Genomic DNA, 26,282 nt, shown 5'->3' on the forward strand with positions numbered 1-26,282 from the left:
TTGGATTTTTTAGATTGTTCATATATTTAGTTTTGTTTGAATCATTTTGTTCACTACCTTTATCCCTCTCTCAACTTTGCCAGTTTACAGTCAATTTTAATTGTGCCTAAGAGGTCCTCTAAACAAGATGTGGAAAGGCATAGGAGTCATGCTAACAGAATCTGTATTAGGTTAATAAAGGACACTGCCAGGGAGAAGAAACAGTTCTGAGATCCTTTAGTCTTATTTTTATATTCTACAATCTGGTTTTGTTAAAATCAGAGGCAGTTTCAGGCAAAATGAGTCAAGGCCACTCACAAATGACCCTGGAAATCCGTCATCTCTCTGGCGCATCTGTCTCCCCCTGCAGAGTCCTGCTCCGCAGGCCCATATACGTGTAAGAATATTCATCCATCTCACTTCGTCGTTGAGCTGCCCATGCAGTTTAAGGCAGAAATGTCATTTTGATCAATTTTGATGACTCAGCTAAGTTCCTTTTTTATATATCATGGGCAAATACCTCAAGATTCTGCTAATACATAAACACTAAAAACTGAAAACTGTAAATAAGGAGAGAGCATTCATTAAAGCAAAAATCATATCCCACCCAAATAATTTCCCTTCTTGGGGGAAATGAATTGCAATGTTCAGATTTATACATGTTTGTCTCTTAGGGCAGCTTACCCAGTTAAAACATATTGAGTTTGAAGTAGGCATCTTGAAGTCTATTCTTCTTTCTCTTCACTTGTAAAAGTGCAGCTAATGATGTGGTGAACTCTGCCCAGCAGAGAAGGGAAAGGAGGGAATTGAGTCGTTTCTGGAGCCCACATTTATACCTGCCATATACCACTTATCCTGTGGTGAAAGGACAATATAGTAAGAATTCTCCACATGTGTCCCATTTTTTAAGATAGGCATGCTGCTTTTTTTTTTTTTATGTTATTTAACATTTTCAAAGATCAACCTTTAGGAGAGACAGACTTGGCAGCTCCCGCCAGATCACGATGTGCTGTGGATGAGCTACCCCAGTGTGTCTCCTTGGCAGCTGGGGCACAGCACATTGTTATGTAAATGAGTGGTTTATTTTTCTGTGTCTAATATGGAACATGTGACATTTGTCTGTGTGCATTCATGTCCAATCCCAGAAATGCTTGACATTCTTTGGTTATTTGTTGACATCAAATTAAGTTTCTGGACGTACAAAAACATTTGTTTGAAGTGACAGTCTTTTACATGTGAACCTTGGTACTTTTTAAGGTCACAGACTGAGTTTGAAAGTAGGGTCTGAGTATGCAGAATAGAGAACTTCTCTGATAAATCTACCAAATATACCTGATTCTTAGACTGCAGAAGCTCTTGGGACAGGAAGAATTGTTTTTCATTTCTACTAGAACATATGGCTTTTAAGGACATTATATCACATGGGATTTAAAAAGAGTTACCTTAAAATCATTATAATCTGAATTTTAAAAGTGCTTTTGTACTACTTATATGATTTTCCAAACTCAGGGATGACTTTTCATTAAGTTAACCTACCTAGAGGTTTTAATTATTGTGTATCTCTCTGCTCTTATTGGATAGCAACAGATAAAATATTTATGTTTATTATAATATTTTCTGCCTTTTTATATCATACAAAGTACAAATTGATTTTGGAATATGTAGAAGTGAGAACAAAAATTTACTTCTGTAGTTGTAAGTTTTTTTTAACCTTCAAAGGCTCTGTAATGTGCTACAAAAACATCATAACATTTCAATTATAAATGAATGAGTCCACAAACTCATCATAACATTTCAATTATAAAGAATTACATATTACAAATTTGGAGTTTCTTTTCCTAGACTCTAAAATCCTGACACTGCATAATCTTTCACGTAAAAATAAGAATAACCAGTATATGCCTTGTAATTTCCAGAAATGCATCTGTGAATGAAGTACATCCTAAGACAAATTGGATATTTAGAAACAATGAAGTTTGAAGACTTCTTAAATTATACTTAGAGGAAGCATCCTCTAAAAGGAGTAATTTTTACAATGTATAACTCTTCAGAAACAAAAGCAGAATTTTGAGAGTGTTCTCATTTTATCTGTTTTTTTTTAATCCTGTATAGTAGTTTTCATAAGTGGAAGCCAGATTTCCTAAAGTAAAAGGTTTTGGTGTTTTTTGTTTGTTTTGTTTGTTTGTTTGCCTTCTTACAGCTGGGGAAAATTCTGCGAAGCCCTTTTATGAAGTTTGTGGCACACGCTGCTTCTTTCATCATCTTCCTGTGCCTGCTTGTGTTCAATGCCTCAGACAGATTCGAAGGAATCACCACGTTGCCAAATATCACTGTTATTGACTATCCCAAACAGATCTTCAGGGTGAAAACCACCCAGTTCACATGGACTGAAATGCTAATTATGGTCTGGGTTCTTGGTAAGCCTTTTATTTCAAGTATTCTAATTTCTACCAAAATAACATCCATATAATGATTGCCATGTTCTATTTAAAATGCTGTGGTACGTTATATGGTGACAACATCCCCACTGTAAGATAAGCAGAATAGCAAATACTGGAATAACGTGGCAGCTTGATAATGCTGAAAGGTATCCCTTAACACTAAACAAAAGTTTTATGAGTAACATAAGCTTAATTATAAATATACCATGTTTCAGAAATCCGACTTCAATTACTGAATAAAATGCCATTTTTATATATACACTACCAACTGTAAAATAGATAGCTAGTGGGAAGCAGCCGCATAGCACAGGGAGATCAGCTCAGTGCTTTGTGACTACCTAGAGGGGTGGGATAGGGAGGGTGGGAGGGAGGGAGACACAAGGGGGAAGAGATATGGGAACATATGTATAACTGATTCACTTTGTTATAAAGCAGAAACTAACACACCATTGTAAAGCAATTATACTCCAATAAAGACGTTAAAAAATAAATTAAAAAAAATAAAATGTGACTCATTGTGATGATCAAATATTTAATTGAAATAGTTCTGAAATAACCTAGTGGCTATTAACTGATGATTAAAGAACATTTATTGCTTCCATTTCAGAGGTTTTTTTAAGGAGAGTTTCCATTTTCAGAATGTTTGTTACTTCACCTCACAATAGCTCATTTTGAATAGCTATGTTAAAGTAAACATTTTAAGCAATATGAGAAAAAAATAAAGATTGGAACCAGTTTATCTATTGATCACTAATCCAAAGTCATTTTTGGATATTCTATTTCACACAGAATGTTTCTTATTATCTTCTCAGTTCCCAAATTAATGGGTTGGTTCTCCTCCTCATTCACTCCTGTAGCCTTAACCTGGGTCAATTATTTTATAAATTTTATTTTGAGCCACTACATGTCTTTTTTTTTTTTTTTTTTAGCGGTACGCGGGCCTCTCACTGTTGTGGCCTCTCCCGTTGCGGAGCACAGGCTCCGGACGCGCAGGCTCAGCGGCCATGGCTCACGGGTCCAGCCGCTCCGTGGCATGTGGGATCTTCCCGGACAGGGGCACGAACCCGTGTCCCCTGCATCGGCAGGCGGACTCTCAACCACTGCGCCACCAGGAAAGCCCCACTACATGTCTTTTAAAAGCGCTACAATATTTTCCCCTTACATAGTCAGGACAAGTTGTTAAACTGGCATATTTTGTCCTCTTCTCCCAGAAGGACATTTTCTGCTTTCAGTTTCTTCATAATGTCCTAGGGCCTCCTGCTTAAGGGTTTCTTCTTCTTCCAATGACATTCCTCACCTTCTCAGCATGAAGCTGAAATGAGGAGAGAGGGTAGGGGAATGAGGTAAGTGTTCCTGGATGACTGGAAAACTGTTCTTGTTAAAAGTGTAGGGCTTCCCTGGTGGCGCAGTGGTTGGGAGTCCGCCTGCCGATGCAGGGGACACGGGTTCGTGCCCTGGTCCGGGAAGATCCCACATGCCACGGAGCGGCTGGACCCGTGAGCCATGGCCGCTGAGCCTGCACGTCCGGAGCCTGTGCTCCGCAACGGGAGAGGCCACAACAGTGAGAGGCCCACGTACCGCAAAAAAAAAAAAAAAAGTGTAGAGTAGGGTTTTCAATTAGGGGCTTATTTCTCTAATAATCACCATGATTTGATAATTAACCATTGTCATTTTATAAAGATGAATTTTCTCCTCTCCTCCAAGTGTTTCATGGGCCAAAATCATTTGATGTGAAGAGCCTTCCTTGCTTATTTCCTTCCCTCCCTCCTCTACCCCCATAAGAGTAGCACCATTTCTGGTGCCACATGTAGAATTATGTTTCACCAAAATCTAACTTGATGGAGTGAATCATTCCTTTGGTCGAAGCTTCTTCTTTCACTTAACTCTGCCCAGCACCTCCCTTCCCAAGCTGTAGTCCATCAGTGCTTTACAGTGCCCAGTGGCAAGCTATACACTGGGGCATTTTATAGGTGGGGACAGATGGTGGGTGAAATAGTAGCTTCCCTATCCAAGCAGTAAACTCTTGTCTGTAATCTGTGTACCTTGTGACAGGAATGATGTGGTCTGAGTGTAAGGAGCTCTGGCTGGAAGGACCCAGGGAATACATTTTGCAGTTGTGGAATGTCCTAGACTTTGGGATGCTCTCCATCTTCATTGCTGCTTTCACAGCCAGATTCCTGGCTTTCCTTCAGGCGACAAAAGCACAACACTATGTGGACAGTTATGTCCAAGAGAGCGACCTCAGTGAAGTTACACTTCCACCAGAGATACAGTATTTCACTTATGGTAAGTTATCAGCTGCAGAGTCCTCTTTTGTCTCATCAAATTAGTTTACTTCTCTGTGCTTCAGTTTTCACATCTATAAAAAGGAGGTATTGCAAGGTGGGAGAAAATTACCTTTAAGCCTAACATCATGACATAACATTATATATTCTTAGGACGTGAAATTGTCTTTAATTGGGGGGAAAAATAGCTTGCTAAATTGTTTGATGTGGAAGATGAGAGCCTGGGTTAGAGAAGATAATAAAAGGTGCTAAACTGCTGTAGAGGGAGGTGAACAAAAATTCAGCAGAGGCAGGAAATAGGAGCTAAAGTGACAGTGAGAATGTAAGCTTTGCAGAACCAGCAGAAATGCTGGGAAGGATGTTGTGCTCCTACGACCGACATGGGATGGAGAAGCCAGGCTTCTGTAGATCATGAGAGCAGGAGACCCCAGTGACATCAGATGTGCATGGTTACCGATGCCTTCCTTGCCCACTGCAAACCGATATTAAGCAATGTTAGCTTCCCTTCCCTTGAGGCGAAATTGGGAAGCCGCAATTAGCAAATTTTCATATAGTTGCAAAATCTTAAACCTGGAAAAGATTTTAGCAATCATTGTCTAACCCTCATTTTACAGATAAGGAAACTCAGGCACAGAGTTTAAATGCGTTCTGATTGTAAGGAATAACTCTTTATAAGTACACTGTGATACGTACCAGCAGCGTGTTAACATTATTGCAGAAGGCTGAGTGCATGCTCTAAAATGAAGGTGCACGTTTTACACATTGTGAAATTTAAACACATTATCTCTTATTGTCAGCAAGCAAAGATTTTTACATACTAAGGATCAAATGAGCAAGTGATTACCACTTATAATTAAGGAAATAGCTTAGATTGTATTTGTGTGTAACATATATCTTGACTATTTCAGTACCTTCTTATTTAGATTTACTTGTGTGTGTCTAATGACTGTCATCGGGAGGAATGGAAATTTGTGAATTTAGGCTTCACTCTTTACTGTGACTTTGATCAAGTTTTTAACCTTTCTAAGTCTTGGTTTCTGCATCTTTGAGAAGAGAATAATAACCTCAGATCCATAGAGTCATTGAAAGCACAGTGTCTGGTACATATTAAACATTCAATAAATGTTCATTTTTGTTGTTGTTGGAAATGTCTGCAGTGCACCATCCTTCTGGGAGTGACCCAGTTCTCACAGAATTAACCACATAGTGTTTTGCTGATCTTCCAGGGTAATGAGTACCCAGTAGTCTGCTGTGAACTTACTAAAATAACCTTGAAAGGGGTGTTGGGGGTCCTCATCTAGAATCTGTTGCCAAGATTTTTGCACCTCAGTAGCATTTTATACTTTCCAGGAACCAGCTGTGTTGCTCAGACATCACATTGACAGCACCATTGTGATTCAGTGACATTCTCACTTCTTATAATATGACATTTTACTTGCATAAACTGATAGATGACCTAGTTTTCCCATGAACTAGGGAAAAGAAGATTTGTGCCAACTGAGCCTATAGGATGATAAAATAGCCGGTCAATAAATCTGGTAACTGAGGGGACAAATCAGTCAGGTCAGTTGTTTTGTCATCCTGGACACAGTCTGTATCTAACGAAGTGTTTTCACCTCTTTTTTCATCTCTTGTACTATATTCTGCTTCTGCTCAATGTGAAGTCAGCATTGTATCTTTATAATAGTGTTTCCTCCATTAAAAGAAACATATGAATGTAGAATTCATATGTTCCTGGTTTAACATGAAAAATAGTGCCTGGACAGTTCATTAAATGTAGAGTAGTTTCAATTGAGATAATAACCACCTACCTACAAGGTAGATCCTATTTAAGGTATTCCACGTAGTTAGCAATGAATAGAAAGTTCCATCTTTAATCTCTGTCTCTTTTCTTGCAGCCAGAGATAAATGGCTCCCTTCTGACCCTCAGATCATATCTGAAGGTCTCTATGCCATAGCTGTCGTGCTCAGCTTTTCTCGGATCGCCTACATCCTCCCTGCGAATGAGAGCTTCGGCCCCTTACAGATCTCTCTTGGAAGGACTGTGAAGGACATATTTAAGTTCATGGTCCTCTTTATTATGGTGTTTCTTGCTTTTATGATTGGCATGTTCATACTTTATTCTTACTACCTTGGGGCTAAAGTAAATGCTGCTTTTACCACGTAAGTAAAACATTTTACAAAAAAAGGTAGGATGAAGGGAAATTCTAACAAGTCTAGATGAAGCAAAAAAATTTTTTTCAATGATTGTCATAAAGATGTTTTTAAGAGCAGGAAAATAATCCATTAAACATAGTTAGTGCCTCAGATAACAAATGTTAGCGAGTATGTGGAGAAAAGGGAGCCCTTGTACACTGTTGGTGGGAATGCAAATTGGTGCTGCCACTGTGGAAAACAGTATGGAAGTTTCTCAAAAAACTAAAAATAGAACTATCATATGATCCAGCAATGCCATTCCTGGGTATATATAAGGAAAAAAAAACAACACGAATTCAAAAAGAGACACGCACCCCAGTGTTCATAGCAGCGTTATTTACAATTGCCAGGATATAGAAACAAACTTAAGTGTTCATCAACGGAGGAATGGATAAAGAAGATGTGGATAGACTTGGAGTGCGCTAATTGAAATGTCAGAGAAAGACAAACCATGTGCTATCACTTATATGTGGAATCTAATAAATACAACAAACTAGTGAATATAACAAAAAAGGAACAGACTCAGAGATGTAGAGAGCAAACTAGTGGTTACCAGTGGGGGCGTGTAATAATCGGGGGGGGGCTCGGAGGCACACACTGTGGGGTGTAACATAGGCTCAAGGATGTACTGTACAGCACAGGGAACATAGCCAACATTTCGTCACAACTGTAAATGGAATATAACCTTTAAAAATCGTGAATCACTGTGTTGTACACCTGAAACTTATGTAATATCGTACATCAGCTATACCGAAAAAAGAAAAAAAAGGAAAGGGATGGAGAAAACCTAAGAAAACAAAAAACAAAAACAGTGCTTGTGTGAGATTACATTGCTCCAAAGGCTCATCTCTTTGAGTTTAGTGAATGTTTGATCACAGAGTGGATCAAAACTCAGGGAAATTCTAGATAAAACTAGCTATTTTAAGAGAATTGGGTAGCAAATTTTTAATACTGGATATCTCTTACATTATGTATGATGTTAAATTTAGTTTCATCATTTTGTAGCCATTACTATTATTTCAAAAAGAAGCATTGGCTTTTCTTTTTTTTTTGACTGCAGTGGGGCTTCATTGCTGCGTGCGGGCTTTTTCTAGTTGCAGCGAGTGGGGACTACTCCTCGTTGTGGTGTGTGGGCTTCTCACTGTGGTGGCTTCTCTTGTTGTGGAGCACGGGCTCTAGGTGCGTGGGCTTCAGTAGTTGCAGCACGCAGGCTCAGTAGTTGTGGCACAAGAGCCCAAGAGCACAGGCTCAGTAGTTGTGGCGTTCGGGCTTAGTTGCTCCGTGGCATGTGGGATCTTCCTGGGCCAGGGATCGAACCCGTGTCCCCTGCATTGGCAGGTGAATTCTTAACCACTGCACCACAAAGGAAGTCCTGGAGCATTGGCTCTTATGTTAATGTATCATTAATCAGTACAGGGAGTTGAAGAAGAAGAAATTATAACTAAACGTTGTACCATCCACTATACAGTAGTACCACTTCCTTCCTTTGATCATACTGACATCTGCACTGGAGGCCTACCTTCCACATGAAGTCTTCCTTGAATAAGCTTTTTTAGTTATTGTCCCTTTAAGTTCCCTCAGCATGGAGAAGTCCACATTGCCAGATCCTCTGTCACCCATTGCTGTTTAGCGGTCAGGGAGGCGGGCCCTCCGTCTGTACTGTGGTCCTTCCAGGTGAGGAGATCAGAAGGTCCTCCGTGCCTCCGTTTGTACCCTCTGTGCCCTGTAATGCCACAGCTGAAAACAAACTAGACCTTCAGTAAGTTCCCTGTGGACGAAAGTAGAATATCCAGCCCTGCCAGGCATCTAAATTGTTTTGAAATGAATTTTTCCAAGTAGTTAATATAGAGCAGATCGTAGGGGTGAAAGAGAACTGAAACTCACTTTATTGATGAAAAAAAAAATTCTGTTTGAACCCAGGGGGGAAGGACAGAGAGATCCTGCACACAGTAGTACCCCTTTGACCTCTATGAGAACTCATCTTATACACTACATTTCGTCACTGCTTTGTGTGAGGACCTGGCAACACGATATGGTGGAAAGACCATAGGCTGGAAAATCAGGCAGACCTGGCTGTGAATGCAACGTCTGCTCTTTTCTAGCTGTGGTCTTTGGTTAAGTATCTTAACATTTCTCAGTATTAGTTTCTTGTTTTCAAAATAAGTATTGTAGGGGCTTCCCTGGTGGTCCAGTGGTTAAGAGTCTGTGCTTCCACTGCAGGGGGTACGGGTTCAATCCCTGATCGGGGAACTAAGATTCCTCCATGCCCCGTGGTGAGGCCAAAAAAAAAAGCACAATAAGGTTTGAATCAGGTCATTGTAAGGATATGGAAGGTAATTTATGTAAAGCCTCTTGCCCGTAGTAGGAGCTTAGGAACTGCCAGTGTCCTCTCCTTTTCCCTCCCCCGCTCTCCCCACACGTGTGGATTCTTGGGAATCTATATTCCCAGCGTTAGAGGTGGGAAGGTTTGCAAAGGAAGAGGAGGGAGTGGGGACACTTTGTGATGCTGTTAAATTCACGGCAGGAACAAAGAGGCTAATAGTCTTTCTTATTCTTCCTTTAGCATCTGTGCTTTAACGTCACATCATCAGATGTTTCATAATCGAGAGTAACTCTACAGGAACAGGAACCTTTCTGTTGAACCCTCTATCCTCTACAGAACCCTCTATAGAAATTGTGCCTAGCACAATTTCTATAACGTAATAGGTGCTCCTTCAATACTTGTTGAATGATTGAATTAAACTAGTACTAAAACCTGCAAATCTATAAAATTGTTGTTTAGCATCTGTTGTAACAAACCAAAAAAAGTACTATTTCCTTGAAAAAAAAAGGGCTTACTTTGGAACCCTCCTTTTTACTGGAATTCTACATGTGTAACTGTTTAAGGATTATTCTCATGGTTCACAGATCAGTGACTACCACTCGGTTGTATGACAAAACCAGCCAAATTCAGTCGGCATAGTTCATTTAAGGGATACAAGTAGGTAATTAGTCTGGGGAGGGCTTAAGTGCTAACTGCTGTGATGGAAGAATCGGGAAGTAGACTATATAAATGAAGGGAAAAGAATAGGAATCTTTAATTCTGTTGCCTTCTCTTCACTTCCACTTAAGTAAAACTTTTAGGTAGGTAATATATTCTTGTGGTGAAAAATACACATAGAGCAGTATCTACAGTGAAGAGCCTGTCCCCTTCCTCAGCCTTGGACACCAGTCTCTTAGGTTCTCCTTAGGTACAGAGGCAATGGTTTCTTTTGGTTACTTTCAGAGATGGTTTTTGCATAAACAAGAATATAAGAGTTTGTTTACCCCTCTTTGTTGTTAAAACAGTAGACTATTTCACACTTGTTACATCTCATTTTTTCTCTTATATATCTTGGATATCATTTTATATAAACACATAAAGCCAGATAGGTCTCATTTTTTTCCCAGTGGCTGCCTAGCAATCCATTTATAGATGTACCAGAATTATTTACCCACTCTTCTATTGATAGATATTGTTAGTTTTCATTCTTCCCTGCTGCCATGCTGCAAGGAATACGTTTGTACATACTCTTTTTTGAAGTGGGTATATAATTTTAATCCTAATCTTGTTCTACTCCAGAAAACCCGACTTAAATTCCTAAACCACCTACAAAGTCAAACCCCAAACTTCCATCCTTCTAGGAAAAAGGAATGGGTATTGGGGCATGACTTCAACTTTCACCTGCCAAGCTCGGAAAATTTTCACTTGGTGATAACTTAAAGAAAAACTAGGTATCGGCACCATTTAATCACCAGTTCCTAAAAACCTGAGAGAAAATTTTCTATTAAATATTATAACCAAATTGTTATGATCGGGGTATTATGATGATAGTTTAATACAATAGCATTTTACGTCTGTGCAGTATTCAGACCTTAACTTGTTTTTACTTTTGACTTTTTCATACTGAAAACTGTTTATTTATTTACTTTGTACCTTATTCTTTCAACAGTGTAGAAGAAAGTTTCAAGACTTTGTTTTGGTCAATATTTGGGTTGTCTGAAGTGACTTCCGTTGTGCTCAAATATGATCACAAATTCATAGAGAATATTGGATACGTTCTTTATGGAATATACAATGTAACTATGGTGGTTGTTTTACTCAACATGCTCATTGCTATGATTAATAGCTCCTATCAAGAAATTGAGGTAAATCTGCTTCCTACCCACTGTGTCTGTCCTTGCCATTTCGTTCTAATAGCACACTGTGTCTGCTTTTGTGCCCTGTGCTGGAGCTCCTGATCTCGTCAACAAAGAGGCTTAGACCAAAGCAGGGCCTTTCTCTGTGTTTTCCATCTGGATAGGTGGTAATACACCTTCTAGTATATTCTAGGAGCACAGCAGGGTCCTCATGAATTTACCATCACTCTGCCTTCTCTCAGGGTATATTGCTGAATTAGTGTCTAGAAGAAGTATTGGCCATAGGGAAATTATTCTCTCCTATTTTGGCCAGCCAACCATCTGAAAGATCCCAGTAGAGGAATTACTAGGTGCCTGGTAAACTTTGATGATGTTCTTTATCTAGTCAGAATTTTTAGTATTCTAGAAATCACTTTATTTTTGTTTGGGATTGGGCTCGATTTGGTGCCTTTCTTCATCACTGTATATATATTTTCTTATGTACTCCAGTTTAGTGTGCTTTATCTCTTTAGTGCTTTACTGTTTGTTAAGTCCATCGAGTCTTTCTATCTGTGTTTTAGAAACACATAAGATAGTGTTCTCAAAGCAGAAGTTAGGTCCTCCAGAGTTGAAAACTGGTACTCTGAACACCTGCTTGGGTGTAGCAATGGCAGACTTGGCAGTGTGAAATGACTGAGCCAACTTCTTCCAATCATGGACGGGCTCCGTTTCTTCTCTCCATTCTTCCTACCAGATAGAATGTTTATGCCCACCACCAGGGGCAGCACTGAGGATAAAAGGAGATTAAGACAGACACAGGCCACTGGGGGCCTTATGTGACATTTGAGTACATATGGCAGACACATAAACTCCAAAGTGCAATTCATCTGAATGCTGCTGTCTTTTTCCTTTGCCCTTTATAATATGCTGTGTCTACAGCCTGGCTTGGATGGGTGTAGATGAGGAGGGGAACGGAGAACTATTGTTGAATACACAGAATTGGAGGGGGTGGGGAGGGAGGGAGGAATTAATCTTTTCATCCTTCCTCGACCCTGAATTTTTCTTGTGCTTATGCTTTGTTTTTTAGATAGGGGACAGGAAATTCTGGTTAAATTTCAGTGGGTACAGACAGAGGCATATGGAAGAGAAAAAAATTTTAAATATCATGAAAATGATATTACTTAGATATTATATAGCCCAATAGAGATAATATGCAGATAAATGTATATATGCCACTTTTGTATTTCAAAAGCATAATGTATGTTCATTGTTAAGATCCTACTGAAATCAATTACTAGACTTTTTAGTTTTTAAAATCAGTTGTTATATTTTTTCTGTTTTTGTGACACAGGATGACAGTGACGTAGAATGGAAGTTTGCTCGCTCAAAACTTTGGTTATCGTATTTTGATGATGGAAAAACATTACCTCCACCCTTCAGTCTGGTTCCTAGTCCAAAGTCATTTGTTTATTTCATCATGCGGATCATTAACTTTTCCAGATGCAGAAGGAGAAGGCTACAGAAGGATATAGAAATGGGAATGGGTAACTCAAAGTCCAGGGTAGGTATCAAAAGCTTTCTGAGACCTGAAGATAAATGTTTTGTCTTTCTCCTTGTCTTTTGACGTTTGTTCAATAATTTTTATGTGTGAACTTAGAAGATGTTGAAAGTAACCGTCCATTCCATAGTCTTTCATAGACTAATACTTAATGTCTTCATAATATATCAAGAAGTCACTTAGTCTATGCCTTGTTTTTGGTCAGAATTTCATGTAAACTACCAAATTAGAAACAACCAAACAAAAAACTTCTTTAACTTGTTAAAAGTAAACAGAAAAGTTATTGCTAGAAAACACTTTGTTTTTTGTGTGTGTGTTCCATGCTTCTCAATTGTTATTCTGAAATTAGATAGTTCTATCCTCATATTTTTCTCTTGGTTGTATATATAGTTCACCACCAACATATTATTCTTATTTGTAGAAACCCTTTATTGGGCTAAATAATCGTTTTTCCTTTAATATCATAAACTTGATACAGGCTTAAGAGCACCCCCAAATATTAACCATAAATGCTCCCTTTTATAAATAATCAAGAATGGTTTGTTCTTGAGTCACGCTGATTGAGTCAAAGTATTTTAACAAAGATGAGTTCCATGCTAGCTCTTTAGTATCAGGAATCAGGAACTTAATTTGTAGAGGTAGAATTGGTATAGGAGACAGAAGGATATTGGCAGAACCTCAAATAATAGGGAGTGAAGCAGACAGGAGCAAAATTAAAATATAATTTTGCCTAAAAGTTGTGAAAATGGAGCCCACAATATAGCAATGTTACCTCCACGAAGTTCATATTTTTTCTCAGTTGATGCTGGGGAAAAAGACAGGATTAGTGCAATTTAATTTCTCATTTTTTAAAAGAGATGTGCATTTCCAAGATTTGTAATACTCTACATTTTACTCTTTAAGAAGGTAGCCTTTTAAACCTTCTTTGTTTGACCTGAATATGGGCTCTTAAGGCTCTTAAGACAGTGATTGGCTATGATTTCAAATAATATCTCACTGTATACTGTGAGAAGCAGCATAATGTAAGGAAGAGAGCCTTGGCATTAGACCTGGGTTTCAATTCTGGCTTAAGGCTTATTAGAAAGTAACATGGATAAATCACTTCATTACCCTAAGCCATAGTTGTCTCACCTGAAAGAGAGAAAACTTCACAGGGTTATTGTGAGGAGGATACGAGAGGCACAAAATTCCAGCCTCAACAAATATCAGTGCCCTTCCTCATTCACAGTTTACAAAGTGCTCTGCCGTACATTTGAACCTCATGCAACGCTGGGAGGTAGGTATTATTATTCCCATTTTATAGATAAGACCACTGAAGCCATTAAAACAACTCACCTATGCAAGGTCACAAGAGCTAGCCAGTGTGGGGGTAGTCGTGGAATTGGCGTTTTCCGGCCTCAGAGGTCTAACTCCTTCTGCTGCACCTGGCTGCCTCCTGCCCACCTGGCTGCTCCTGCCCAGAGCAGCTGTGGCTCTGGCTTGGTTACTGCCCCGCCTTCTCCCCACGGGCTATGCCTTTAGCTGCAGCTTAGCTGGTGTCTTAAAGGGGTTGGGTTCTAATTGCCATCCTGGGCAGCTCCTGCTACTGCTGAGATGGACTTTGTTTGGAAGGCAGTTTGTTTCTCTGGGGATTGATTATTATTCTCTGAGGCTTTATTATTTAAAAGGGAAGCTGTTCAAGCATGGGAACTCACAGCTCCAGCACTTCACACCCTCAAGTTTTCTTTCTGTAGGCAAATGATTTCACTGACATTTGACTTCATTCCTGATACTGTCATAATGTAGAAGGGGAGAAACACTAACAGGTTGAGAGGAGCACATTCAAGTTGGCTGTGGCTACCTAGACCCCTGTTATAAAACAAAAACAAAAAAACCCAGCTTGCTCACAGGGATGTGAGGGGGGCAGCTGTGTTCTGTTTAGGGTGTCCTCTCCTGCCTGTATTGCAACAGCGGCAGGAAGAATAGCTTTCTTCAGAGACGTTGCTGGAAACAGAAGAAGGTTGAGCACTGATCTTTCAGGAGCCATGCTGCTTGGCTTCCTAGTCTGCCCATATCTGGTTAAAAACTGCCATTTGGGGACTTCCCTGGTGGTCCAGTGGCTAAGACTCCGCGCTTCCACTGCAGGGGGCACAGGTTTGATCCCTGGTCAGGGAACTAAGATCCCGCATGTGTGGCCAAAAAAAAAAAACCTCCTTTTTTTTTTTCTCTTTGCGGTACGCAGGCCTCTCACTGTTGTGGCCTCTTTTGTTGCGGGGCACAGGCTCCGGACGTGCAAGCTCAGCCGCTCCGCGGCATGTGGGATCTTCCCGGACCGGGGCACGAACCCGTGTCCCCTGCATCGGCAGGCGGACTTTCAACCACTGCGCCACCAGGGAAGCCCTGCTGCTTTGATTTTATTTCTTAAGTTGTTCATGAGCTGTTTTTATCTCTTTAATCTTATTAATCTTTATAGATACTCTCTGTCTCCTGAATTTAGTAAACATTTGGAGAAATTATGTTTCTGCTTTTCTTGTTTAGAGGACAGGAAGGAACCTCAAGAAATCAATCTAACGTTTACCTCTAACCTCAGTCAACAGTCAGAGACTGACCTCTAGTGGCAAATAGGAAAATTAACTTTGTTAGCTGAGGTTTTCTCCTGCCACAATCGAAAGAGGACAAAACCGGGAGGATCCTTACCTATAAGTGCCACTTCCTTCCCTTCTAGTGTCCCACCGCTTCCTAAGTTATGATGGTGGGAAGACAGGTGGTGGAGTGAATACATTTTCTTGGATAAAGGGCCCTGCCTTTGAATCACACTGTATAGGTAGCAGCTTATCTGTGAATAAGATGCAGGCCCCGTTCACATACGTGAAGGGTAGACAGTAACGACAGTCTCCTCTTGCTTTCTGTTCTTACCCACTCAAAAGTTAAACCTTAAAAAGAAAGAGAAAAGAAAAAAAGCCAAAATACCTTAGTCCAGTTCTCTCCAAAGTGTTGAACCTGGCACAGTGTACTTCCAAGATACTTAGGAAGACGTTTTGTTTTGGCTCATGTTTTAGGATTACAAAATACCAAATGATACCCTATACCCTCTGAACTTGTAGTGTGTATCTGTTCAAGTGTAGGAGAGGAACACAGGCTCAGGAGCAGATAGAGTTGCTTCTGTGCAATTTCTCCTTCTAGATGCCATGAAGACATTTTGATAAAGTGTACAAGGACCCCAGGAACAATTATGTTTAACACGAGACAACTTTAAAAAATATTTTTTCAGTTAAACAGTTCTATTACAGTACATCTGTCCAACATTTTGATAAATGTGAGCGTGTTGCTCACATTAATTTTTGCCTTTGGAAATATATGAAGTCATTCATAAAACTCAGCTTCCACAAAATGTCCCTCGGAAATGTTGACTCCAGAAAAGTTATGAGGGAGAATAAAGTAGATTATATTTATGATTTCCAAATAAATGTATTCTAATTTACTAGGCTAATTGTATTTTTTCCTAGTTAAACCTCTTCACTCAGTCTAACTCAAGAGTTTTTGAATCACACAGTTTTAACAGCATTCTCAATCCGCCAACACGTTATCAGGTAAGCATTCATTAGACATATCTCTTTATCTGTATGTAGTTCCATATATGTCTCTGTGTTCATGTGTGTGTGTGTGTGCATGTGTGTGTGTGTGTGAGAAAAGTGAGTAGAATTATATTCTTCTGTTCTTCAGATGTGCTGTGAGGGTAGAACAGAACAGAGAAAATGGTATGTTAGAGGGCGCTTTAGAAATCAGAGTCCAAGTTCTTCCTCTTCTTCTCCTTCTTCTTCTTGCTGTTGTTTTGTTTATTTGTTTGTTTGATTGAGGAAGAAGAGTTCCTTTGTGATATTGAAAGCAAAGTGTTGCCACAATTTCCGAAGATCACTTTCATACACCTTGAGCTGGAGAACGCAGTGGGAGATGTGGTATATTAGGAAAATAATGTTCTCACAGTACAAAAAAACCTGGTACATTTTGCCAGATAATCTGTTTTTCAAATGGAATCTTAGGCTATACTGTTGCATCAGTACTACTTTAAAATACCTGTTTCCCTTTGATCTTGGATGTGACATTTCAACACTATTTTCCAACTCAGAAGAGGGTATAGTCCTTCCCATCTGGTTGATCACTTTGACTACCAAATCTTTAGATTTCTGTTGAGTACAAGATCACAAGAATGAGGATCAAAGAATTTATAATGAATGGTAATGTCAATTAATGGGTGTACTCCTGTTCATATGATTTTCTTGGAAACACCACATTCTGCAAAATTGCTTAGCACACTGACTGTCAAAGTCTTACTTTGTAATGGTTACGTTATGTCCCATTATATGGTTGTATTTAATTTATCAGCCTTCTATTGATGGAAATAGAGGATATTGCCAATATTTAGCTATTACAAGCAATACAAGTAAGTAACCTTCTATACATGATATTTGAAACGTGCAAGCCTATAGAATTGTCTGGTTAAAGTATATGTGCATTTTAATTTTTTAGCTATTATCAAACTGATTTTCATGGAGCTTGTACCAATTTATGTTCTTTTTTTTAACATCTTTATTGGAGTATAACTGCTTTACAATGATGTGTTAGTTTCTGCTGTATAACAAAGAAAATCAGCTATATGTATATATATATCCCCATACCCCCTCCCTCTTGTGTCTCCCTCCCACCCTCCCTATCCCACCCCTCTAGGTGGTCACAAAGCACCAAGCTGATCTCCCTGTGCTATGTGGCTGCTTCCCACTAGCTATCTATTTTACATTTGGTAGTGTATATATGTCAAGGCTACTCTCTCACTTCATCCCATGTGACCCTTCCCCCTCCCCGTGTCCTCAAGTCCCTTCTCTACATTTGCGTCTTTATTCCTGTCCTGCCCCTAGAACCATTTTTAGAACCTTTTTTTTTTTTAAGATTCCATATATACGTGTTAGCATACGGTATTTGTTTTTCTCTTTCTGACTTACTTCACTCTGTATGACAGACTCTAGGTCCATCCACCTAACTACAAATAACTCATTTTCATTTCTTTTATGGCTCAGTAATATTCCATTGTATATATGTGCCACATCTTCTTTATCCATTCATCTGTCGATGGACACTTAGGTTGCTTCCATGTCCTGGCTATTGTAAATAGAGCTGCAATGAACATTGTGGTACATGACTCTTTTTGAATTACACTTTTCTCAGGGTATATGCCCAGTAGTGGAATTGCTGGGTCATATGGTAGTTCTACTTTTAGATTTTTAAGGAACCTCCATACTGTTCTCCATAGTAGCTGTATCAATTTACATTCCCACCAACAGTGCAAGAGGGTTCCCTTTTCTCCACACCCTCTCCAGCATTTATTGTTTGTAGATTTTTTTGATGATGGCCATTCTGACTGCTGTGAGGTGATACCTCATTGTAGTTTTGATTTGCATTTCTCTAATAATCAGTGATGTTGATCATCCTTTCATGTGTTTGTTGGCAATCTGTATATCTTCTTTGGAGAAATGTCTATTTAGGTCTTCTGCCCATTTTTGGATTGGGTTGTGTGTTTTTTTGTTATTGAGCTGCAAGAGCTGCTTGTAAATTTTGGAGATTAATCCTTAGTCAGTTGCTTCATTTGCAAATATTCTCTCCCATGCTGAGGGTTGTCTTTTCGTCTTGTTTATGGTTTCCTTTGCTGTGCAAAAGCTTTGAAGTTTCATTAGGTCCCATTTGTTTATTTTTGTTTTTATTTCCATTACTCTAGGAGGCGGGTCAAAAAGGATGTTGCTGTGATTTATGTCAAAGAGTGTTCTTCCTATGTTTTCCTCTAAGAGTTTTATAGTGTCTGGTCTTACATTTAGGTCTTTAATCCATTTTGAGTTTATTTTTGTGTATGGTGTTAGGGAGTGTTCTAATTTCATTGTTTTACATGTAGCTGTCCAGTTTTCCCAGCACTTACTGAAGAGGCTGTCTTTTCTCCATTGTATATTCTTGCCTCCTTTATCAAAGATAAGGTGACCATATGTTTGTGGGTTTATCTCTGGGCTTTCTATCGAGTTCCATTGATCTATATTTCTGTTTTTGTGCCGGTACCATACTGGCTTGATTACTGTAGCTTTGTAGTATAGTCTGAAGTCAGGGAGCCTGATTCCTCCACCTCCATTTTTCTTTCTCAAGATTGCTTTGGCTATTTAAGTTCTTTTGTATTTCCATACAAATTGTGAAATTTTTTCTTCTAGTTCTGTGAAAAATGCCAGTGGTAGTTTGATAGGGATTGCATTAAATCTGTAGATTGCTTTGGGTAGTGGAGTCATTTTCACACTGTCGATTCTTCTAATCCAAGAACATAGTATATCTCTCCATCTGTTTATATCATCTTTAATTTCTTTCATCAGTGTCTTATAGTTTTCTGCATATAGGTCTTTTGTCTCCTTAGGTAGGTTTATTCCTAGGTATTTTATTCTTTGTGTTGCAGTGGTAAATGGGAGTGTTTCCTTAATTTCTCTTTCAGATTTTTCATCATTAGTGTATAGGAATTCAAGATATTTCTGTGCATTAATTTTGTATCCTGCTACTTTACCAAATTCATCGATTAGCTCTAGTAGTTTTCTGATAGCATCTTCTTTTTTTTAAACATCTTTATTGGAGTATAGTTGCTTTACAATGGTGTGTTGGTTTCTGCTTTATAACAAAGTGAATCAGCTATACATATACATATATCCCCATATATCCTCCCTCTTGCGTCTCCCTCCCACCCTCCCTATCCCACCCCTCTAGGTGTTCACAAAGCACCGAGCTGATCTCCCTGTGCCTTGTGGCTACTTCCCACTAGCTACCTATTTTACATTTGATAGTACCACTCTCTCACTTCGTCCCAGCTTACCCTTTCCCCTCCTTATGTCCTCAGATCCATTCTTAGATTCCATATATATGTGTTAGCATACGATATTTGTTTTTCTTTTTCTGACTTACTTCACTCTGTATGACAGACTCTAGGTCCATCCACCTCACTACATGTAACTCACTTCCATTTCTTTTTATGGCTGAGTAATATTCCATTGTATATATATATGTGCCACATCTTCTTTATCCATTCATCTGTCGATGGACACTTAGGTTGCTCCCATGTCCTGGCTATTGTAAATAGAGCTGCAATGAACATTGTGGTACAAGACTCATTTATTTATTTAATTAATTATTTATGGCTGTGTTGGGTCTTTGCTGCTGCGTGCAGGCTTTCTCTAGTTGCGGTGAGCAGGGGCTACTCTTCGTTGCGGTGTGCAGGCTTCTCATTGTCATGGCTTCTCTTGTTGCGGAGCATGGTCTCTAAGTGCACAGGCTTCAATAGTTGTGGCACGTGGGCTCAGTAGTTGTGGATTGCAGGCTCTAGAGCTGAGCTGAGTTGCTCCGTGGCATGTGGGATCTTCCTGGGCCAGGGCTCGAACCCATGTCCCTTGCATTGGCAGGCAGATTCTTAACCACTGTGCCACCAGGGAAGCCCACATGACTCTTTGAATTATGGTTTTCTCTGGGTATATGCCCAGTAGTGAGATTGCTGGGTTGTATGATAGTTCTATTTTTAGTTTTTTAAGGAACCTCCATACTGCTTTCCATAGTGGCTATGTCAATTTACATTCCCACCAACAGTGCAAGAGGGTTCCCTTTTCTCCGCACCCTCTCCAGCATTTGTTGATTGTAGATTTTTTGATGCTGGTCATTCTGACTGGTGTGAGGTGATACCTCATTATAGTTTTGATTTGCATTTCTCTAATAATTAGTGATGTTGAGCATCCTTTCATGTGTTTCTTGGCAATCTGTATATCTTCTTTGGAGTAATGTCTATTTAGGTCTTCTGCCCATTTTTGGATTAGGTTGTTTGTTTTTTTTGATATTGGGCTGCGTGAGCTGCTTGTAAATTTTGGAGATTAATCCTTTGTCAATTGCTTCATTTGCAAATATTTTCTTCCATCCTGAGGGTTGTCTTTTGGTCTTGTTTATGGTTTCCTTTGCTGTGCAAAAGCTTTTAAGTTTCATTAGGTCCCATGTCTTTATTTTTGTTTTTATTTCCATTTCTCTAGGAGGTGGGTCAAAAAGGATCTTGCTCTGATTTATGTCAAAGAGTGTTCTTCCTATGTTTTCCTCTAAGACTGATAGCATCTTTAGGACTCTCTATGTATAGTATCATGTCATCTGCAAACAGTGACAGCTTTACTTCTTCTTTTCCTCTCTGATTGCTGTTGCTAAAACTTCCAAAACTATGTTGGATAATAGTGATGAGAGTGGGCATCCTTGGTCCTGATTTTAGAGGAAGCGTTTTCAGTTTTTCACCATTGAGAATGATGTTGGCTGTGGGTTTGTCATATATGGCCTTTATTATGTTGAGGTAAGTTCCCTCTATCCTACTTTCTAGAGAGTTTTTATCATAAATGGGTGTTGAATTTTGTCAAAAACTTTTTCTGTATCTATTGAGATGATCATATGGTTTTTCTCCTTCAATTTGTTAATATGGTGTATCACATTGATTGCTTTGCATATATTGAAGAATCCTTGCATTCCTGGGATAAAACCCACTGGATCATGGTGTATGATCCTTTTAATGTGCTGTTGAATTCTGTTTTCTAGTATTTTGTTGAGGATTTTTGCATCTGTGTTCATCAGTGATATTGGTCTGTAGTTTTCTTTTTTTGTGACATCTTTGTCTGGTTTTGGTATCAGGATGATGGTGGCCTCATAGAATGAGTTTGGGAGTGTTCCTCCCTCTATATTTTGGAAGAGTTTGAGAAGGATAGGTGTTAGCTCTTCTCTAAATGTTTGATAGAATTTGCCTGTGAAGCCATCTGGTCGTGGGCTTTTGTTTGTTGGAAGATTTTTAATCACAGTTTCAATTTCAATGCTTGTGATTGGTCTGTTTATATTTTCTGTTTCTTCCTAGTTCAGTCTCAGAAGGTGGTGCTTTTCTAAGAATGTGTCCATTTCTTCCAGGTTGCACATTTTATTGGAATATAGTTGCTTGTAGTAATCCCTTATGATTCTTTGTATTTCTGCAGGGTCAGCTGTTACTTCTTCTTTTTCATTTCTAATTCTGTTGATTTGAGTCTTCTCCCCTTTTTTCTTAATGAGTCTGGATAGTGGTTTATCAATTTTGTTTATCTTCTCAAAGAACCAGCTTTTAGTTTTATTCATCTTTGCTATTGTTTCCTTCATTTCTTTTTCATTTATTTCTGATCTGATCTTTATAATTTCTTTCCTTCTGCTAACTTTGGGGTTTTTTTTTGTTCTTTTTTCTCTAATTGCTTGAGGTGTAAGGTTAGGTTGTTTATTTGAGATGTTTCTTGTTTCCTGAGGTAGGATTGTATTGCTATAAACTTCCCTCTTAGAACTGCTTTTGCTGCATCCCATAGGTTTTGGGTCATGGTGTTTTCATTGTCATTTGTTTCTAGGTATTTTTTGATTTCCTCTTTGATTTCTTCAGTGATCTCTTGGTTATTTAGTAGTGTACTGTTTAACCTCCATGTGTTTGTATTTTTTACAGTCTTTTTTCCTGTGACTGATATCTAGTGTCATAGCATTGTGGTCGGAAAAGATACTTTTTACAATGTCAATTTTCTTAAGTTTACCAAGGCCTGATTTTTGACCCAAGATATGATCTGTCCTGGAGAATGTTCCATGAGCACTTGAGAAGAATGTGTATTCTGTTGTTTTTGGATGGAATGTCCTATATATATCAATTAAGTCCATCTTATTTAATATGTCATTTAAAGCTTGTGTTTCCTTATTTATTTTCAGTTTGGATGATCTGTCCATTGGTGAAAGTGGGATGTTAAAGTCCCCTACTATGATTGTGTTACTGTCAATTTCCCCTTTTATGGCTGTTAGCATTTGCCTTATGTATTGAGGTGCTCCTATGTTGGGTGCATAAATATTAACAATTGTTATATCGTCTTCTTGGATTGATCCCTTGATCATTATGTAGTGTCCATCTTTGTCTCTTATAATAGTCTTTATTTTAAAGTCTATTTTGTCTGATATGAGAATTGCTACTCCAGCTTTCTTTTGATTTCCATTTGCATGGAATATCTTTTTCCATCCCCTCACTTTCAGTCTGTATGTGTCCTTACGTCTGAAGTGGGTCTCTTGTAGACAGCATATATATGGGTCTTGTTTTTGTATCCTTTCAGCCAGTCTGTATCTTTTGGTGGGAGCATTTAACCCATTTACCTTTAAGGTAATTATCGACATGTATGTTCCTATTACCATTTTCTTAATTGTTTTGGGTTTGTTTTTGTAGGTCTTTTCCTTCTCTTGTGTTTCCTGCCTAGAGAAGTTCCTTTAGCCTTTGTTGTAAAGCTGGCTTGGTGGTGCCAATTTCTCTTAACTTTTGCTTGTCTGTAAACGTTTTAATTTCCTCATCAAATCTGAATGAGATCCTTGCTGGGTAGCGTAATCTTGGTTGTAGGTTTTTCCCTTTCATCACTTTAAGTATGTCCTGCCACTCCCTTCTGGCTTGCAGAGTTTCTGCTGAAAGATCAGCTGTTAACCTTATGGGGATTCCCTTGTATGTTATTTGTCACTTTTCCCTTGCTGCTTTTAGTATTTTTTCTTTGTAGTTAATTTTTGATAGTTTGATTAATATGTGCCTTGGCATGTTTCTCCTTGGATTTATCCTCTATGGGAGTCTCTGTGCTTCCTGGACTTGATTGACTATTTCCTTTCCCATGTTAGGGAAGTTTTCAACTATAATCTCTTCAAATATTTTCTCAGACCCTTTCTTTTTCTCTTCTTCTGGGACCCCTATAGTTCAAGTGTTGTTACCTTTAATGTTGTCCCAGAGGTCTCTGAGACTGTCCTCAATTCTTGTCATGCTTTTTTCTTTATCATGCTCTGTGGTAGTTATTTCCACTATTTTATCTTGCAGGTCACTTATCCGTTCTTCTGCCTCAGTTATTCTGCTATTGATTCCTTCTAGAGAATTTTTAATTTAATATATTTTGTTGTTCATCATTGTATGTTTTCTCTTTAGTTCTTCTAGGTCCTTATTAAACATTTCTTGTATTTTCTCCATTCTATTTCCAAGATTTTGGATCATCTTTACTATCATTATTCTGAATTCTTTTTCAGGTAGACTGCCTATTTCCTCTTCATTTGTTTGGTCTGGTGGGTTTTTACCTTGCTCCTTCATCTGCTGCATATTTCTCTGTCGTTCCATTTTGCTTAACTTGCTGTGTTTGGGGTCTCCTTTTCACAGGCTGCAGGTTCATAGTTCCCATTGTTTTTGGTGTCTGCCCCCAGTGGCTAAGATTGGTTCAGTGGCTTGTCTGGGCTTCCTGGTGGAAGGGACTGGTGCCTGTGTTCTGGTGGGTGGGGCTGGATCTTGTCTTTCTGGTGGGCAGATCCACGTCTGGTGGTGTGTTTTGGGGTGTCTGTGAACTTAGTATTAATTTAGGCAGCCTCTCTGCTAATGGGTGGTGTTGTGTTCCTGTCCTGCTAGTTTTTTGGCATGGGACATCCAGCACTGGAGTTTGCTGGCCGTTCAGTGGAGCTGGGTCTTAGTGTTGAGATGGAGGTCTCTTTATAGAGCTCTCGTCAGTTGATCTTACATGGGGCTGGGAGGTCTCTGGTGGTCCAGTGTCCTGAACTCGGCTCTTCCACCTTAGAGGCTCAGGCCTGACACCAGGCCAGAGCACCAAGACCCTCTTGATGTCTGCTTTCCTTCCTGCTACTCTCCTTCTCCTCCTCCCTTAGAATCCTCTCGCCAGTGAAGCTGCTTGGTTTTCTCTGCCAGCCACAAAGAAGCTGTCTTTAACTCTGTCCGAGGTTGGGTGGAAGTACTTGAGTGCTCTTAGACGACCAAGTCATGTTTATTATCCTTCCCCTACACGGTAGCAGTTTCTCATGAGTAAACAGTTCTCTATTGATAGTGTGCCTTTTATCATCCTCTTGGGTCTTCAAATGATTGTAACAATTTTCCCGTTTTATACTAGACTGAAGGGACTATGAGTCACTTTCCTTTTCATGCATGTTCAACTCTTTTGCTCCTGCCTCATTTTGCCAGGATACCGTTTCTTTGTGGGTACCTGTGCAGGTGAGCTGGGTCCTCTGCTCGGGGCCTCACACAGGAGGCTGCACGGGAGCTGCTGGTCAGGACTGGAGACTCATTTAAGGCTCCAGATCCTCTAGCAGGCACATGGTTGTTGTTGGAATTCGCTTCCTTTTGGTTGTTGAGCTCAAGCCCTCAGCTGATAGAGACCATCTGCTATTCCCTCACATGTGGGCCCCTCTCCAAAATGGAAGTTCACTCCTCGGGCAGCCGTCCTGTCACAGAGTCACCTGAGGGCCGGGCGTCCTGTCCTGGGGCTCCTTTCCTCAGGTCCCAGAGATGCCTGAGCGGTGGCCTCCTGTCAGGGGCTTCCCAGTCAGGTGCAGTCACCTGAGGGCCGGGCTTGGGGTCTGAGTCATGTGGGGCGCTGGACACTCACCTTCTCTGCTTCCGAGTGCGCCATCGAGGGCTTCGGCCGGCGTCTGAGCCCGGTTTATATTCTTAACAATAAACGTACAAGAGTGCCCGTTTCCTCCTTAATATACCAATAGTATGTTACCAAAGGTTTTTGTCTTGTCCAAATTGATAGGTGAAAATGAGACCACAGTGTCACATTTTACTTTGCATTCTTTGTAATGAATGAATTTGACCATCTTTTTAGACTTAGTTTTCTATATGCTTAAGACCCAATATTTATTTGCTTTTCTTGATGGGCTCTTTGTTATAAATTAGGAAGAATTCTTTTAAGAATTAAGAATTAATTTTAAGAAAATCAGCCCTTTATCTGTGATAGGAGTTGAGAATTTTTCCCCCAGTTTGTTGTGTGTCTTTTTAATATTTGTGGGTATTTTTTCCCAACCGTTTAGAATTGTGTGTAGTCAACATTACAAATTGTTTATGGCTTCAGATTTTGTGTCCTATTTCAAAAGCTCCTGTCCTATATGAGGATATTTAAGAAATGTTTTACCCATATTTTCCTTGGTACACTAACGGTTTCACTTTTTACATGATAATATTTGATCTGTGTAGAATATAGTTTGATGCAATGTGTGGATGGGGATCCAAATATATTTTTTTTCTAGATGATTACAGAACTGGGTGTGTTGAATAATCTGTCTTCTCTATTGATTTGAAATATCACTTTTATCATTTACTAAGTTCCCATATCTACTTAGATTTATTTCTGGGCTTTCAATATGCTATAGAACCATATTGTTTTAATTACTATAGTTTAAAACAAAATCAAACAAAATACACAGAAACACATACATATGTCCTTACTTCAAGACTCTTACGTGAAGAGACTCTTACTCAAATTATATTGCATAATTTTCCTGGTTATTCTTTCTTGTTTATTTTTCTCCTTAAACTTTAGAGTCAGCTTGTATAATTTGCAAAATATTCTGTTGGTATTTTACGGGTTGTGTTAGCTTAAGAAGAATTGACATCTTTATAATGTTGTGTCTTCCTTTTCAAGAATATGACACACCTTTCCATTTGTTCAGATCTTCATTCGTGTACCCAATATCACTTTAAAGTAGTCCTCAGAGTGTTCATATTAATTAGGATTAAGTGGTGCAAATCACACAGAACCACCAAATACCAACCACTAGTAGCTGAAAGAACATAGAAATGTGCTTCTCTCTTCTCTTCAAGAATTCTGGAGG

The 26,282-nt window shown here is 39.2% G+C and overlaps 1 protein-coding gene across 1 annotated transcript in view; it reads left to right on the forward strand.

Annotated features, from left to right (window-relative positions):
- Positions 1-26,282, forward strand: part of TRPC3 (transient receptor potential cation channel subfamily C member 3) — a gene marked incomplete at its 5' end in the record, with an annotated part of 80,906 nt that overhangs the window by 37,734 nt on the left and 16,890 nt on the right. The window contains 6 exons of the mRNA XM_079919072.1: positions 2,180-2,396; positions 4,473-4,706; positions 6,604-6,868; positions 10,873-11,068; positions 12,390-12,599; positions 16,082-16,165. Of these exons, the coding sequence (XP_079775198.1) occupies positions 2,180-2,396; positions 4,473-4,706; positions 6,604-6,868; positions 10,873-11,068; positions 12,390-12,599; positions 16,082-16,165 (1,206 nt within the window). The remainder of the gene's footprint in view (positions 1-2,179; positions 2,397-4,472; positions 4,707-6,603; positions 6,869-10,872; positions 11,069-12,389; positions 12,600-16,081; positions 16,166-26,282) is intronic.

Source organism: Stenella coeruleoalba (assembly GCF_951394435.1).
Source record: "Stenella coeruleoalba genome assembly, chromosome: 4".
Taxonomy (NCBI): Eukaryota; Metazoa; Chordata; class Mammalia; order Artiodactyla; family Delphinidae; genus Stenella; species Stenella coeruleoalba.